Source organism: Platichthys flesus, chromosome 18 (assembly GCF_949316205.1).
Source record: "Platichthys flesus chromosome 18, fPlaFle2.1, whole genome shotgun sequence".
NCBI lineage: Eukaryota > Metazoa > Chordata > Actinopteri > Pleuronectiformes > Pleuronectidae > Platichthys > Platichthys flesus.
In genome coordinates this window covers 14,478,911-14,492,525 of record NC_084962.1, presented here as the reverse complement: position 1 = coordinate 14,492,525, position 13,615 = coordinate 14,478,911, and the positions used below count along the sequence as shown (strand labels likewise).

General features: G+C 41.8%; 2 protein-coding genes and 2 non-coding genes across 5 annotated transcripts; 3 read left to right on the top strand and 1 right to left on the bottom strand.

Annotated features, from left to right (window-relative positions):
• The first annotated feature begins 525 nt into the window (after window positions 1-525).
• Window positions 526-9,408, top strand: tmem181 (transmembrane protein 181). 2 transcript variants are annotated; one of them, XM_062411445.1, is made up of 17 exons: window positions 526-770; window positions 4,257-4,360; window positions 4,846-4,913; window positions 5,037-5,127; window positions 5,267-5,385; window positions 5,548-5,664; window positions 5,757-5,837; window positions 5,959-6,058; window positions 6,225-6,355; window positions 6,447-6,538; window positions 6,636-6,693; window positions 6,851-6,953; window positions 7,051-7,102; window positions 7,217-7,299; window positions 7,389-7,478; window positions 7,569-7,635; window positions 8,137-9,408. In XM_062411445.1, exons 1-17 carry the CDS (start codon window positions 637-639, stop codon window positions 8,219-8,221), a joined length of 1,575 nt encoding a protein of 524 aa, XP_062267429.1. In that variant the 5' UTR covers window positions 526-636; the 3' UTR covers window positions 8,222-9,408. The 2 variants fall into 2 exon arrangements, with proteins under 2 accessions (XP_062267429.1, XP_062267430.1); XM_062411446.1 differs by lacking the exon at window positions 526-770 and adding an exon at window positions 3,841-3,962.
• LOC133973529 (dynein light chain Tctex-type 1-like) lies at window positions 9,404-10,913 on the bottom strand. The gene is made up of 5 exons (XM_062411447.1): window positions 10,826-10,913; window positions 10,604-10,645; window positions 9,908-10,031; window positions 9,731-9,808; window positions 9,404-9,561 (listed from the first exon to the last, which is right to left on the bottom strand). Exons 1-5 carry the CDS (start codon window positions 10,850-10,852, stop codon window positions 9,491-9,493), a joined length of 342 nt encoding a protein of 113 aa, XP_062267431.1. The 5' UTR covers window positions 10,853-10,913; the 3' UTR covers window positions 9,404-9,490.
• A 751-nt stretch (window positions 10,914-11,664) lies between these two features.
• Window positions 11,665-11,855, top strand: LOC133974058 (U2 spliceosomal RNA). Its single transcript, XR_009924651.1, has one exon. It is a non-coding gene; the product is annotated as a U2 spliceosomal RNA (small nuclear RNA).
• Window positions 11,856-13,286: 1,431 nt separating this feature from the next.
• LOC133974057 (U2 spliceosomal RNA) lies at window positions 13,287-13,477 on the top strand. Its single transcript, XR_009924650.1, has one exon. It is a non-coding gene; the product is annotated as a U2 spliceosomal RNA (small nuclear RNA).
• The last annotated feature ends 138 nt before the right edge of the window (window positions 13,478-13,615 follow it).

The following is a 13,615-nucleotide window of genomic DNA, read 5'->3' as shown; positions in this document are numbered from 1 at the left end:
GGTCAACGTATACTGGACTGGACTTTGATGTAACAGGTCTACGCCGTACTGGACAGGACTTTGATATAACAGGTCTACGTTGTACTGGACAGGACTTTGATGTAACAGGTCTACGTCGTACTGGATAGGACTTTGATGTAACAGGTTGAATTTAACTGACGGGTAGCTGTACACAGGAAATACTTAATATACTCAACCCAAGTGGTAAATGGTGTATTACTATATGGTGCCTACTATAATATGGGGTTGGACCTTCAGGGGTGATTCAAATCAGTTTATGTTACATTTCCCATGGCGGAGCAGACAGGTCTACTTCCGGGGTGTTACAGGGAGACAGGTGCCGCACTGATGTGTGTCTCTGTCCGTGGTGCTGAAGCCTGAACACGTGACCCCGCCCACCCATCTCCCACGTGTTCCCTCCCCCTTCTTTTATCATTGTGTGTTTTTTTTCCTCTCTTTCATTGAAGCGACACAAACAAAACAGCTCGATCTGCACTTTCAATTTAACCGATGTGACAATACGGACACATCCCCGCGCTGTTCTCTGGTGAAAAAAAAAATAAAAAGAAAGAGGCCGAGGATTGTTTTTTTTCCTCCATCGCCATTTTCAGCCGCCAGTCGGCTCGACGTGACACCATGGACGCCGATTTCTCGTCCGGGCTGGAGAACCCTCTGTGCGGCGAGCTGAAGCTGTTCTGCAGGAAGATCCAGGAGGCCTACACCGAGCTGAAGGAGGAGCTGACTCCCTACAGAGATGACCGCTTTTACAGGTGGGCCCACCGATACGGAGCCGGAGCCATGATCCTCCTTCTCCTCCTCCTCCTGCTGCTGCTGCTGTTAGATATTCCTCATGTCATTTGTCCCTGTTGTGTTATGATGGCAGATGCAAAAAAAAAAAAAGCTCCGTCACTGAGCTCTATGAGGAATGATATGCCAAAGAAAAGCTGTATGTTGTATTGGCTTTACATCAGCGACTAAACTGAAGCGCCATTATAAATAGCATGAAAACATGAGTGGAAAGTAAGCAGGTAAGGCAATCCTATAGAACATTTTTAAATCAGGCTGTCATTATATAGTACAATATTTTGTTTTATTTTATTATATGGCACAATTTCAAAGGAAGCCAAGGCCTTGAAATCCAAGGCAACAAGTGTTTTGTGGACAAACCTTCACACAAATGTGTGTGTGATATGTCCAACACGTTCCCTGGTTTGAAATGCAGATGTTTGTCGCTCACGCTGTAAGAGGGGAGCTGATATCTGGTGGCGGGTTCAATATGAATTAGGAGTCGACGTTGTTATGCGATGGAGTCCCGCTACGCATGCGCACAACTTCTCCTGGTACAAAGGATGCGCTGCCCAATGTCTATCCAGAGAGACACACAGACTGTCATGGAGGTACTGAGCAGGCCTGAGGGGCCGGGGGGCTGCTGGAGGGCTTCACCTGTAAATTATTGACAGAAACACAAAGAGATGTGTCACAATTAAAATCACTTTTAAAAATATGTATGTATGTATCTTTGTATACATATATACTGCTTTACATATCTTTATGTACATATTCAACATACGATAATACTTTATTAGTCCGACAACACAGGAAATTTTAAATTTTAAAGCAGCAAGAGGGACTCATATATCCTTTTATACATCTGAGTACATCTTCACCTATCACATATATAAATATCTATATTTGTTTATGTACATATATACAGCTTTATTTCTATATCTTTATAAACACCCTATAGTTTCTATATAGCCTATAGAGACTATGCACCTTTGTTTAATAATTCGTCCGTTCCATACATATTTAAAACAAAATTTGATTAAATAATACTTATTCTTTTTACTGTAATTATTATTATTATTATGATAAAGCCTCATATGTAAAATCGAGCTAATGCAGAACATTGTCTCATACATAACATCTAGACAAACCTACATCTACGATAGGAGGCAGGTCGGGATGTATCCTTCCATCTCTCCTACCCCCTAGATCAGTCTCCTTTTCGCGTTCCCGTATGGAGGACCATACATGACATAAGTAAAAATAAATAAATAAATAAATGTATAAATAAATACAGAAATAAATAAATAAATGAATAAATAAAAATGGAAATAAATAAATAAATACAGAAATAAATAAATAAATATGTTAATACCAAAAGAAATGTCAAAAGAAATGTCTTAAATATATTTTAACATTTATTTTTTCCCTGATACGTTTCCTTTGCATTTGCAGTGTCCTTATGCTAATGAGAAAGGCGGGCCTAACCGCAGTCTCATGCAGGATTGGTCACAGGAGTGTAATGATCCAGCCCTACTACTTCTGCCTTTCAATGCTGGTGTCCAGTAGCTGTTTGCAGCGTTGAGCCAGTTCACACTTAAAATGAACTAGTTCAAGTTCAGAGGGTTAGTTAAGGTTATTTTTTATTGGGATGATTTAGGTGTCAGTAGTCCTGACTGTGAGCGTCACGTCTCGTGTTGTACTGAGCACAAGGAGCGAGCCGAGAGGAGGAGGAGGAAACAGAAACTCCAGCTCGGTACAAACCACCTGCAGCTTCTGCTGTGATCATGAAGCCGCTGATCTCTGAGCAGATGGGACCAGAGAAACTCTGTGTTTCCACTGTTTCCACTGTTCCACAGAGTCACTAACTGGCTGTTGCATGGTGAAGAGCTCAAGTCTCAGTCACTGCCCGTGTCTCTGAGCGAGTGTGTGGCACAGCGCAGGGGCTGTGTGTGTGTGTAGCTCAGTTGACCAATCCTGCTCGAGACTGAGGTTAGGCCCGCCTTTCTCATTCGCATAAGGACACTGAAATCGAAAAATAAAAGTTGGAATAAATGTGGAAATAAATAAATAAATATGGAAATAAATGCAGAATTAAATAAATCAATGTCTTAAACTTATTTCCACATTTATTTATTTATTTCCACTTTTATTGCAACTTTTATTTATTTCCACATTTATTTATTTCCACATTTCAGTGTCCCTATGCTAATGAGAAAGGCGGGCCTAACCTCAGTCTCGAGCAGGATTGGTCAACTGAGCTACACACACACACACAGCCCCTGCGCTCCGTCACACACTCGCTCAGAGACACGGGCAGTGACTGAGACTTGATCTCTTCACCGTGCAACAGCCAGTTAGTGACTCTGTGGAACAGTGGAAACAGTGGAAACACAGAGCTTCTCTGGTCACATCTGCTCAGAGATCAGCGGCTTCATGATCACAGCAGAGGCGGCAGGTGGTTTGTAACGAGCTGGAGTTTCTGTTTCCTCCTCCTCTCGGCTCGCTCCTTGTGCTCATTACAACACGAGACGTGACGCTCACAGTCAGGACTACTGACACCTAAATCATCCAAATAAAAAATAACCTTAACTAACCCTCTGAACTTGAACTAGTTCATTTTAAGTGTGAACTGGCTCAACGCTGCAAACAGCTACTGGACACCAGCATTGAAAGGCAGAAGTAGTAGGGCTGGATCATTACACTCCTGTGACCAATCCTGCATGAGACTGCGGTTAGGCCCGCCTTTCTCATTAGCATAAGGACACTGCAAATGCAAAGGAAATGTATCAGGGAAAAAATAAATGTTAAAATATATTTAAGACATTTCTTTTGACATTTCTTTTGGTATTAACATATTTATTTATTTATTTCTGTATTTATTTATTTATTTCCATTTTTATTTATTCATTTATTTATTTATTTCTGTATTTATTTATACATTTATTTATTTATTTATTTTTACTTATGTCATGTATGGTCCTCCATATTCCCGTTCCTCCTCACCGCTGGCACGTGATCCCCGCGTCGCCGCGCCCCCTCGCTGACGTAGCACTGCTGTGTTGTCGTAGGCTGGACTCACAGATGTGTGTCTCCACCACAGACTCTGGATCAGCTGACTCCCTCCCGCAGCTTCTTCCTCAGCCCTGAGACTCCAGAGCGACACCAATGGAGCAGTGAGTAGAAGACGAGTCCTCGGGAAGACACTCGAGTCGTGTCGCTGGTCTCTGTGTCGGATTCAACCCCCCACCCAGTGGGCTGCTCTCTCCTGGTATCTGCCACTGCTAGCATGGGAAGCTAGCATGTGGAGTTAGCATGGGAAGCTAGCAGTGTTGACACATCCGCACCTGAACCGCAGGCTGTGCTCAAACGGCGTTTCCCACAAAACAAACACTAGCCACTGCGTTTGAATGTCCCTGTGTCCCTGGCCACTGTGTGTGTGTCTAACCTGGAGTTTCTCTCTGCTACAGGCTGGCCCCCATGCGGCTCTACTCTCTGTCCAAGAGACACTTTGTTTTGGTCTTCGTGGTCTTCTTCATCTGGTTCGGCCTTACCGTCTTCGTCGGGATCGCAGGTAGGTTCTGAGAAAACCCTTACTGTGGAGTTTGAGTTTTGAGATACACAAGTGTGTGAGTCAGTGTGTGTGGTCACCCCTGAGTGTTATCAGCTCTGATAACAGTGGACCTGTGGAGCACCACCTGCCCTTTGCAAAGTGTCTGCCTCTTTACTGGATAGTCCAGCTGTGCTCGTCCTTCTTCTGTCTCACGCACGGAGACAAACCTCTGGGTCCACACTATCCTCCTGTGAAACAACCTGCTGTTCTACTTCTTCAGCCACCATTAACTATTTTGGAGAAAAGTGGGGTTGATCTTTCAGCTTTCGAAGCCATGCTGCACTCTGATTCTCTGACTAGAGGACAAGTAGTAGAGATGAGGGATGGGCAGTAGCAAGATGTCCAGTGATGTGTAAATCTCTGCACAATTGTCTGTCCTTTCACTTTTCTTGGGCGTCACCTTGAGATCAAAGCGGTGTGTCTTTGTTTCCTTCATTTTTGTGCAGGTCCTAAGATTATTGCTGAGCAGGAGCACAGTGGTGATCAGGTACTGGTCAAAAATGTCTCACTCAAGGTAAGAAGTCATTTTAAAGTATTTATGTACAGTTTTTGGCTGCCAGGCTTTTGAAAGATAGGACACGTGTTTTGGGAGTAATGGTTGACATCTTAATGAAGTCATTCGCTGTATTTTTTTCAGACTGGGCCCTACAATCTGGTCTCTCCTCCGCTCTCCACTTACAACCAGCAGCTGTGGCTCACCTGTGTGATGCGAGCGGAAAACAGCCAAAGTAAGACGACACACCGAACTCCAGTCGACTGCCGTGTACTGCGACACGTGACACGCCACAGACAGCTCCTCTCTCCTTAAGTCGTAAAACACACTCGGTTTGTTTCGTAACAGCGTTTTCTCCTTCCTCTCTGTGTCAGTCGGAGACTTCCAGCAGCCCTTTGAGATCAACGTGGAGCTGAAGGGAGTGACGCAGGATGCCAGCGTGATGCACATCAACAACGTGCACCAGAAATCCCGGACACTGCACTGCGGGACGGTGAGTGTCAATCATCAACCCAGCCATCTTTCTCCTTTTCTTTGCTATTGGCTATAAGCAGTGTGAGTTGATGACATGTAATGTGTAGAAGAGAGTGCAGGGTTGAATTGTTTCTAAAGTCTGTTTTGATTTGTCGATGCTTCTCTTTTTGTCTCCTTACAGAAATGTGATGAGATTATTGTTCTCCATCTGGGTTATCTCAACTACACCCAGTACCAGGTTGTGGTCAGTTTCAAGGGCCTTGAAAACATCACATATGAAATCAAGGTCAAGTTTGTGGTAAGTGATTTAAAAACCCAGGCAGGATTTTTATTCTAGATCGTAAAACAAACTCTTGTTTTTTATTTGCTTTTTTAAAAATTCCTCCTCAGTGGAAGACGTATAACCCGACCTTCTCGCAAGTTGAAATCTGGTTCCGCTTCGTCTTTGTGGTTCTGACCTTCATGGTGACGGTAAGAGCCTGGGAGCTGAGGTCATTAACAGCGTTACATCTTAGGCCAAGATCCAGAAAACTGAAACTGACTTTTCCAGAATTTCCGGATGACAAATAATCTCCCTCTCTTCATGTTCCAGTGTATGTTTGCAAATTCTCTGAGGAAGTTTTCGATGAGGGACTGGGGCATAGAGCAGAAGTGGATGTCTATCCTGCTCCCGTTGCTGCTTCTCTACAATGGTGAGATTTAATAGTCTGCCTCTCATAACTCGATTCATCTTATTCCCACCACGTTGTTTACAGTAGCTTTTAGATTGACTGAGAGAGAATTGTGGTGTTTTTTCTGTCCTGTACCAGTTAAGGGAAGTCAGATGTGATGGTCATGTGCGCCGCCTCTGTTTTTCAGATCCATTCTTCCCACTGTCATTCCTGGTGAACAGCTGGTTTCCAGGGACGTTGGATGCTTTCTTCCAGGCTCTGTTCCTTTGCTCTCTGCTGCTCTTCTGGCTCTGCGTCTACCACGGCATCAGGGTTCAGGTGGGTCCTATTGTATTCCCATAATACCCCCTCCCACTCCATTTTTGCGAGTTATGAATTAAATTGTATGCGTTTTTTGTTGTTTCCAAAGGGCGAGAGGAAATGTCTGACCTTCTACCTTCCCAAGTTGATCATCGTAGGTCTTCTGTGGCTCTCAGCGGTGACTCTGGGCATTTGGCAAACGTAGGTCTGACCTCACTCGCTGCAACAAGCCGGAATAGAACTGTTCAATAAGAACTGGACTAAAAAAAAGAATCTGCTCTTCTTTTCTGAATCTTAGGGTTAACGAGCTCCAGGATCCCACCTATCAGTATAAAGTGGATATCGTGAACTTTCAGGTGAGAAGCTTGGCTCTGTGCAATGTGTTGTGCTCTGGGAAGGGATTGAAAGGACGTGCCGGTCGAGCCGGTCAAACCACTCAGTAAGAATTCATACTATTTCCATGCGCGTCCGGACCTGACTTATATTTGCTAACATCCTGTGTTATTTCTCTAGGGCATGAAGGTCTTCTTCCTGATTGTAGTTGCCCTCTACATCCTCTACCTGATTTTCCTGATTGTTCGAGCTTGCTCTGAGCTCAAGAACATGCCGTACTCAGGTAGATCACCCCCCTCCCCCCCACCTCTTCTGCGCATGATTCAGCTTCACATTTTGTTATGATAACACTAATGTGCTGTGTGTTCTCAAACAACTAGATCTCCGGCTAAAGTTTTTGACTTCATTGACGCTCGTGGTGCTCATTATAAGGTGTGTGCATCAGAAAGGAGGGAAACACCCCGCCCGTCTTTGAAGTGACAGTTTCAAAGAGTTTGGTTTAATTTCATCTAAATGTTATTTTTGCTCTTTTTATTTTTCCTCCAGCATGGTCATCCTGTACCTGAGGTTCGGCGCCAGAGCTCTTCAAGACAACTTTGTGGCTGAGCTGTCGACTCATTACCAAAACTATATCCTTTCTTTTTTAATGTTTATGATCCATTTCAATATACCATGTTTCTTTACATAGCAAGTTGTTGATCCTTGACTCCAGACTTACCGGCCGAATTTTTATCCTTCTATGGTCTGCTCAACTTTTACTTGTACACATTAGCGTTTGTGTATTCGCCCTCCAAAAACGCCCTCTACGGTAACTGACGCCGCTCAGCCTCTGTTCATGCTTTTCTCATTTCTGCAATGATAATAAACAGAGAGTCCTGGTTTTGTTCCCCTTTCCCAGACTCCCAGTTGAAGGATAATCCTGCTTTCTCCATGCTAAACGACTCGGATGATGAAGTTATATATGGGTGAGTCCATTGACTATTTCACAGCCTCAATACATTACACAGCCTTTTTAGTTTTTTGTGATAAGATGAATAGTTATAAGCTTGACTCGATATGGAAACATTTTAATGTGATGTATTTCGGATGTGTTCACCCTGATTTGGCAAATCTGGAAAAATCTGAGACACAGCCATTCTTAAACCACCTGTACGACCCGTAAAATAACTGTGGCCGCCTGATAATTATCAAACACGTTTAATATTTAGGATTTCAAATCTTAACGACTGTGTCAGTATCTTCTGCCAGTGAGAGATAAGCTTCAAAATTGCAGAACAAGCAGGAGGAAAGGTGTGTCGGTGTAATTTGACACATGAAACCGTGGACTGCTTCTCCCCGACCACTTCATCGTCCACACTCCTTTCTTCTGCTTTTGTTTTATACCACTTCTAAGCATTATAAGTGTGCCGGTCTCACATGCACAGGATCATGTGTAGCCCCACTGATGTTTCTTTGTCTTTGTGAAGGAGTGACTATGAGGACATGCCTTTGCAAAACGGACGTGCCATCAAAGCAACCGCCAAGTATCAGGATGAGAGCGACACCGACTGAATCCCGGCTCCTCCTCGGTGATCAAGTTGAAAACCATGAGAATACATTCAAACTAACAACCGCATGTCTGTGTGTGCAAGAGGAGTATTTGGATTGTTGGTATGGATTGATATACTGTATGTGTACATAAATATATTTTTTAAAAAGATACGTTCCATGTCTACTGAATGTACTGTAATTTCACTGAGAGGAGTCCGTTTCTCAATTGTTTTTGCTTTCAGTCTCTGTGAAAACAAGAGATACTGATGTAAAACAATAGAAATTTACCGAGTTGAAAACTCTTTTTCACAACCGTAGTTAAGAATGATCGGGAAAAGTGCTAATATTAATAATTATTAGGGATTTTTTTTAAAGGGTTTCGTTGGAACACTGTTTTCTTTCTGTTCTTATCCTGTGTTGTTCATTCCGTTGGGCTCTCTGACCAGCTGAGAATAAAAGCAGTTTTGGATGTTGACTAATCTTTTTCCCGCTGACATGTTTTGAAAGGGAAATGCGGAGAGAGCCTTAACTGGAGGAAGTACTACTGATCCCCACCGCTCCCCTCCCACTTCTTTTCTTTGAAAGCAGCTTTGTAAATGCACTTCTTAAGGGACTTATTTATTTTGCAGATAAAGATGACATTTGAAACTGTATTATCTGATATGACTTGGATGGATGGTTTCTGATGAATTGCATGGATTTTTAAGTGAAGTTATGTTCATGGATTACTAATCTGTTTTGTTGAACACGTCATATCCCAGCATATACAGTAGTTATACCATTGTCCAATTTTATTTTGCCTTATGTAGGCCATATGGTTTCAAGTTATCTTTTTTAAATTCTTTAACTTTCTTCATATTGCTGCCAATGTGGGACCTGCTGCCCTCTGCTGTGTTTTAAGAAACTGGAGCTTATCGACAATAACAGCCAAATTAAATATGTGCGACTGTTCTTCACGAATAATATCTCAACATGGATTCTTATCAAAATGGTGCCTTGTCTTTACATCACAGTTTTCCTCTGAATGTGCTGCAGTCTTAAAGTTGCAAATGCTTTGTGATAAGTTGACTCCTTGAGTGTGAATGTGAGATATGTTGGTTGGAGCTGGCTGAATTTGGCTGTTCTTGGAGTTTTTGTTGCTTTATGAGATAAAAGTTGTACGTGTAGCACTCTGTCATGTCATGTGTAAATAAACCAAATATATACAGCATAGTTTTGTTTTAATCAATCTCATCTGGCATAATAAGTCAAATCCTACACACTTCAAATACTTATTATACAGTAGTCCGTTCAGATGGCCAAACCAAAGACACTGACGATACAGTACATGGACTTGTTCTCCCATCTCACTGCGCAGCTTCCTGTTTGCAGAGAGACATAATAAATTACACATTTCATTTACACCGCATTTTCAGGCAGACGATCTTTCTCATGACTACTCTGACATTACTGCACACATGATAACCCCAATCCCAGAGCCAACTATTTAAAGTATTTAATATATGCACAGAGATGTTCATTTCCCTTTACCATCTGTGGAGTTGTCCCAGAAGCAGGCGCTGGCTGTTTGCAGTCCCGCTCCATTCTTCTGCATGATAATACAGGTCACTGAGGGGGAGAGAAAACAGATCCTGACTTTAGACCTCAACTTCAGAAGAGCACTACAACCAGCACCATGATGGGATTCTGAGGGAGCGCATCACACACCAATATACTTGAAAGGCTTTCCCAGCTTGCTGAGTTGACTGAGGCACTGCTCCACCACACCAGTGGTCCACTGGTTCACTCTGCTGTGCTGGTAGGTATTTCCTCCTATGGCTGCTTCCACTGACTATACACACCAAGTAACAGAGAAAAAACAAAGGTGAATATTTTATATTTCCACTTATTAGCTTTAGTTTGCTTGTCTCAGAGCAATGTTAAGAACCCGATATAAATACAATATATCATTATTATTATGATTAAGTTATCTTTAAAAAGTACAAGCCTCCAACCACAATACCATACTTTTAATATCCTTAAACATTTTATTTTATATAACCAGTCAGCTTTTATTAGCTTGTCTCTGAGCATTGTTATGAACACAATTGAATACAATATAATATCATTATTATTATGATTAAGTTATCTTTAAATATAAACAAGCCTCCAACCACAATAGCATACGTTTAATAGCCTTAAAATAATTTGTTTATAAAGCTAATACATGTAACCAAAACAAGATCTATAATCCAAAACATAAAATAAAACTTATATCTGTTGTTTGGTGTGACATGGCTCGGTCCCTAGCAACCGTTAAAGTTGTCCTTAGCAACCAACCAGAAGCTAAAGAGTTAGCAGCTCGAGCTTTGGGAAGATAAAAACCCACAACACGAGAATAAGTAAGGAAGACTTTAACATTACCTCTTTGATAACTTTGCTCACTTCATCAACCACGAACGTCGTCTGTTGGGAGAAAAGCAAAACGGTTCAGATGAAGCTAGTGACGCTAAAGCTCGTTTTTAAACGTTCAGGCGAAGCGATGAGTTGTTCGCTGCGATATTAGAGATAAACCGGGAAACAAACACAAAAGTTTGAATACACACAATAACAGGTTAAAGGGAGTCAATCCATAATCAAACCCACCTCCTCCTCTGTCTGATACTCGTCCATTGCTCGATCCCACTGCTGCGAGGTGTAAATGGCTCTGTTTACACCCACGATGTACACTTCCGGTCACGTTGTTTTTCCTTTTCAGGCTTATCCACGACATCTTTGTAGACTCCCCAATTAATGTAACCCGCATTACACAGTAGAACATGCACCAGGACAGGTAATTGGACTGAGTACTGTCTGAGACCACTGTTTAATTTGAAGTAAGATAAGATAAGATAATCCTTCATTAGTCCCACAATGGGAAATCTGCAGTAACCCCCGAAACAAGAGTCAAAATAGGCACCAGTAAATAATAATTTACACGCAATTGATAAAATATCAATGAATATAAACGAATATAAACAGTGTGAAAACAGGAGAAATGTGTGAAATATGTAAATAATTGTCTCTGACTTGTAATGAAGAATAAAGTGTAAAATATTAGAAAAACTGAAATACAACTTACAAAATAACTTGTTTCTATACTTTGACCCACTCGTGAAATGCTTTGATGTATTTTACACACCAAGGGAATCGCTCTGTCTGTCAATTATACCTTAAATTAATGTAAGTTACTTAAAGTCTTGGTCTCGTAGCGGGCTCGTATTGGACGGCAGCAGACCACGTGGTAGCATGGGCACTCTTTAAGTTTCTTAATGTTGCGGCTCTAACGTAAGATCCTGTGTTTGTTTGACTCCGATCAGCGCCTAGACATTAAACTGTGTGTTTCTACTTTATTGAAAGAGTTTTTCTGTCATTTAAAATGTTTTGAACCGTGACTGAGAGTATTGGTGAGGATAACGGCTGCCCCCGTGAACTTATTCTACGGTATCGCTTCTCGGCCTTTTGGCTAAGATCAAGTGTAGTATCTGTTCTTATCAGTTTAATATCTGATACGTCCCCTACCCGGGGACCATATATTAAATTGATTTTTGGAACTGGGAGATGGAATAGGGGCTTGCTCCGTCCACTCCACGTATCGACCTGGTATTGCAGTATCTCCAGGAACGGTGCACCCCCCTAAATATGTGAAATATTAAATGACAGAACTTTCTGTGTTGAGCTCAAATATAATGTTTTCATATCGTCCTGATAAGAGAACTATTGATTATCATATACATGTTATCCATATTAATTCACTGAGTCTGATTTGGTGTAAAGATCTTCCCTATCTACTATATTTTCATAATTGAATGGCTGTGTGTGATGTGTGGAGTTTAGTGCTTTAACATATGGAACCTACATCTGTGTTTACAATATATCAGACTGGAAGGTCTCCGGTGAAATTGCTTTGATGTATTTTACACATCAAGGGAATCAGAGCGCTCTGCTGGTCAATTATACCTTAAATTAATGTAAGTGACATAAAGTCTTACCTGCTGACGTTAGGTAACCTTTAGCCGGAAGAGTGTTGTGATGGCCGCTCCAGGTACAGTAGCTCTTTTACTAACTCTTTCAGTAATGTTATTCAATACTCAGGCTTCAGGAGAGTTTGTGGGAGATGTAGTTTGATACCACCTGTCAGTCTTTACTTCAAGGGGCATCACTGTTGAATTGACTATTAGCCCCATTCATTTACAGTCAACATGTCCCGGCTGAGCCAACACAGTGGTGTCAATTCACTAATATGAGATATAAACGTGTATTTACCACTTGTATTTAGCCTGAACTGTTTCCATTTAAAACTGTTCACCTGGGGAAATGACGGCAGCTTAAAATAGTAAAACTCGGGAATTTATTCGGCTTCGAACTACACGTCAATGTTGCCATTAATAACTTTTATTTTGGTGACAAAGCCCAGGAAGTCGTAAAGTTCCAACACTAGTTTGATGCCGAAGTTATGTCTGCGTCAGTCCCACAGTCCTTGTGTGCGGATATCAATAGTTTGTTTAAACAAAAGCGAAAATCAACCTGATGATTTACATTAAATGAGGATAAACTGAATTCTAATATAAGTGTAATGTGAAGTCTTGTTTGCCATTGAATGTTCAGGGTGAGTGCGGTTCCCTGGTTCCTCACCAGGGGGCGACAGAGCCCACTTCATCTCCATGAACACTTCCGCTTTTACAACGTGTGTTTATGTTATTTCCACGAACACACGCGACCCCGTGATCACTCACAGTTATAAAGAAACTCTATAATGTCGTATTACCTGATAAATTACTCATTCCAATCGCTACTTAAGCTGTAAATAAGATATCGCGATGCTCGGTCGTAGCGGTCTCCTATTGGGCGGCAGCAGACCACGTGGTAGCATGGACACTCTTTAAGTTTCGTTATGTTGCGGGTCAAACGTACGATATTGTGTTGGTTTGATTCCGATCAGCGCCTAGACATTAAACTGTGTGTTTCTACTTTACCGAAAGAGTTTTTCTGTCATTTAAAATGTTTTGAACCGTGACTGAGAGTATTGGTGAGGAGAACCGCTGCCTCCGTGAACACACTGTACGGTATCGCTTCTCGGCCTTTTGGCTAAGATCAAGTGTAGTATCTGTTCTTATCAGTTTAATATCTGATACGTCCCCTACCCGGGGACCATATATTAAATTGATTTTTGGAACTGGGAGATGGAATAGGGGCTTGCTCCGTCCACTCCACGCATCGACCTGGTATTGCAGTACCTCCAGGAACGGTGCACCCCCCTCTACCTGTGAAATATTAATCACCAATCTCTGTGTAGTTTTTGAATGTAACGTTTGCATATCGGCATTATAATAGCATGCCGACATTATAAGAGAATTATCTATTTACATATATATGTTATCGAGATTCGTTCACTGA